The 3,781-nt window shown below is 36.6% G+C and overlaps 1 protein-coding gene across 1 annotated transcript; it reads right to left on the reverse strand.

The window, feature by feature from the left end:
* Positions 1–461: 461 nt before the first annotated feature.
* LOC127086904 (uncharacterized) lies at positions 462–1,186 on the reverse strand. The gene is made up of 2 exons (XM_051027727.1): positions 894–1,186; positions 462–806 (listed from the first exon to the last, which is right to left on the reverse strand). The coding sequence occupies exons 1-2, from the start codon at positions 1,170–1,172 to the stop codon at positions 477–479; spliced, it is 609 nt and encodes a 202-aa protein (XP_050883684.1). The 5' UTR covers positions 1,173–1,186; the 3' UTR covers positions 462–476.
* Between the last annotated feature and the right edge of the window lie 2,595 nt (positions 1,187–3,781).

A 3,781-nucleotide genomic window follows, 5' to 3' on the forward strand; every position in this document is an offset into this window, starting at 1 on the left:
TCTTTCTCTCCTCAATGCATCAAGCTCAGCTTGCATGGCTTCCAATCTTGCATGAAGCTCCCGATTACTAGGAGTCTTTCATTTTTTAATACTCAGGGAGGTCGGAGTGACTCCAGATCCCTTACCCCTCACCCGACCAGAATACTCAGGGACATCTAATGCCCGACTAAGTATGCCCTTAGTATCATCGGGAGATAAAGACTGAGATAGCTCCTCCTGAAAAATCAGATGAATACCGTATACTTGTCAAATATTTGTGTATAAAAATGTTATTCAATTAATGAAAAAATGTTATACTTACACATTTCTGGTATACGTGTAAAACTTCTTCTTGAGGAACTCCAGATTTGCCCACACGGGCTTCCTTCCACAAAACATGTGCAGGAAGAGATGTTTCTGAACTTTCCTCCTTCTGCAGCTACACATTAAGTCATACAATTTGATCAGATAAAACTAATATATGATGAACAAATTTGTTATCGCAATTTATAAATACTTACCATGGATTGTTCTAAGCGTCCATATCTGACACGTCCTTTTCGGTACGGATATGCGGGACTTGATGCTCTTTCCCGATTTGTAGCACTTATTCTTTGAAAAACCGGGTCTTGTCTTTTGGATTTGAAAGCTTCCCATTCTTCAGCCGATATCAAACTTTCATATTTTTTAGGAAGCTCCGCATCCACAAAATTACCATCCGTATCCTTAAGGAACTTGGATGATAAAAATGTCTGAAACCCTCTTAGAAGCTTTCCGGCCAATTTCATACAAAAACCTCTTCTTTCTTCTTCGATGTTAAAACATCGCTAAGAAAAACATACAAATTGATAGTTAGTATCGGTAATTGAAAAAACATAATTGATACCGTATAATTAAGGGCCAAATGATTGTACCTTTATCTCACTCCAAATTTTTTCTTTGGACTCATTCAGCTCTTTGTTTCTCCAATCATCACATGTAATGGGAATTTCATTCCTTACTAGTGCACCGATAAAACTAGTTAAGGTATGCCCATTAGGTTCTATAAGCTGTCCCTGGTTGCTCCAATAGACATCTAGTATGATGCCTCGAGATCTTCCTTGGACCACCCTTCTCATTACTGTGATGCCTCTTCGAATTTCTTCTTCCGCGGATACTTTTTTACTAACTTCCTCATGTTGGTCATCAGCCATGTCTAACCTGTAATAAACCAAGGAAACCATCAAATATCAAATATAACTTATAATCAAAGCAATTGAAAACAAAAAAATAAAGAAATCATGCATTATCAGATATAACTTATAATCAAAGCAATTGAAAACAAAAATATAACGAAATCATGCATTATCAGATATAACTTATAATCAAAGCAATTGAAAACAAAAAAATAAAGAAATCATGCATTATCAGATATTTCAAACATTTCAGGACAATCATGAAGATCTTCTTCCAGTGCTTCTACAATCTCTTCAACTCGATCACAATCGTATGTTTCCGTGTCTTTGTCGTATGAAGCATAGGTCGTATTACTTTTTCCACTCGATTCAACATTCTCGTTAATTTTCTCACCATGAAATATCCAACACTGATAATTTTGATCAATTCCATGCCTCAGCAAATGGGATTTCAATCCATGTGCGTCAACCTTACCAATATAACAACAACGCAAGCAAGGACAATGCATTCGTCTGGGGTTTTCAGCATGTTGAACAGCATACTTAATGAATTCCAAAACCCCACTCTCGTACTCTTTGGTCATTCGATCGGCACAGATCCATGTTTTATCCATGGTTTTCCTACTTATTAAAGTAAACAATTAATCCAGACGAAAATACATAACTAAGGTAGTATCTTTGAATATCCTAACAATTATAAAGTTCAATTCATTTTAAACTTCAAAAACCTATACATAACCAATGTTAATATAAACTTCAATAACGTATCCGATACGCCAATATACCAACTTTAATTACCTCATCACTTTCATTTTTTATATTACAAGAATTAAACTTTTTCTATTACAATATACCTATAACTATACCTATAACACGTTAATTTTTCTATAACTAACTTTAATTTTCTATTACAACATTATTACTTATCAAACATAACAACTTTAATTACCTCATCACTTTCATTTTTTCTATTACAAGAATCAAACTTTTTCTTCCATTACTTTTCTCTTATCAACATTATTCTATTATCAACATTTTTCTATTATCAACATTATTACTTATCAAACATAACAACAACAATGTACCTTATGAACTCAGTTTTTACAAACTCAGTTCTCTAATCAAACATAACAACAACAATGTACCTTATTGTTTTCCTTACAAACATCAACATTTTTCTATTGTCAACTTCTAAACTCAGTTTTTATGAATCAAAACAACTTCAACAAGAATAATACACTAAACTCAGTCAACAAGATTATGCACATTCTCAACATTAGTAAACTACCGCAAGATTATAAACATTCTCAACAAGATTATAAACATTCTCAACATTCTCAACAAGATTATACAGTAGAAACGAAGAAATGAAGAAATATTGAAGAACATACCGCAAGAAATGAAGAACAGTAGAAACGAAAAACGAAGTCAACACCCAAATGTCGAGACACGTACGATTCTTCAAACACATTCAATGATTGAAACCGAAAAATGGAAGTGTATTCGTGTTCGCTGTTATGGTTTTCATTGATAGGGTTTTCGCTGATAGGGTTTCAACGTTCGCAGGAGGGAAAACAAAAGAACAGAGAACGAAAATTGAAATGGAGTCTGAAATTTTATTTTAATTAGACCTTAGACAGCGCTTTTGTGGAAAGCGCTTTCTAAGGTATGCCTTAGACAGCGCTTTCCAAAAGCGCTTTCTAAACCCCCCCTTAGACAGCGCTTTTGGTTTTAATTTTTTTTTTAATTTAAAGACTTTAGACAGCGTTTTATCAAAAGCGCTGACTAAGGTCTATATTTAAAAGCGCTTTCTAAAAGCGCTGTCTAAGGGGGGGTCTTAGACAGCGCTTTTAGAAAGCGCTGTCTAAGACCCCCCCTTAGACAGCGCTTTCATTATTTTTTTGGAACATTTTCCGTGTTTTATTTTAATTTTAACCTTAGACAGCGCTTTCTTTTAAAAGCGTTGTCTAAGATGCGCTGTTAAAAGTCATTTTTGGCGTAGTGGATCGGGAGTCGGTTATGCGAAGGGAAGGTATTAGCACCCCTACGCATTCGTCGTACTCGACGGGATCCACGCACAATAGGAAGGAAAATGGTTGCTAAAACACTGCTCATAAACATACAAACTGGCTGAAAGAGACACAAGAAAACAAACAAGACTGACTCGGCAGGATATCGCATCCTGGGCCTACTTAGTCTATCAAGCATAGACATCAGAGTCAAAGTAGTTCGAACTGGGGAAACGACACATGCTCGCTAGAATGTCGCATCCTATGCATACGTATCTTCTCGGACGAAGAAGAATCAGAGCATTCGTAGCTCGGCTCACGCACACAAACAAAACAACACAGGAAATCGACTGCCAATCGCTGGGCTTACGTCAAACTCCACACAAAAATGGGCAAACATGGAACCCGAATGCCAATCGCTGGACTTACATCAGCTTCCGAACCAAACACACCCACACTGGAAACCAGATGCCACTTGATGGACTTATACCGGACTCCAAGCACACAACAAGAGGATACGGAATGCCAATCGCTGGTCTTACATCCATCTCCTGACACACACAACACAAAACAAAACGGGCGCCCGGAGAGATTTGCTCATCTCCTGCCTACGTACCT

This window comes from Lathyrus oleraceus, chromosome 5, assembly GCF_024323335.1.
Source record: "Lathyrus oleraceus cultivar Zhongwan6 chromosome 5, CAAS_Psat_ZW6_1.0, whole genome shotgun sequence".
Taxonomy (NCBI): Eukaryota; Viridiplantae; Streptophyta; class Magnoliopsida; order Fabales; family Fabaceae; genus Lathyrus; species Lathyrus oleraceus.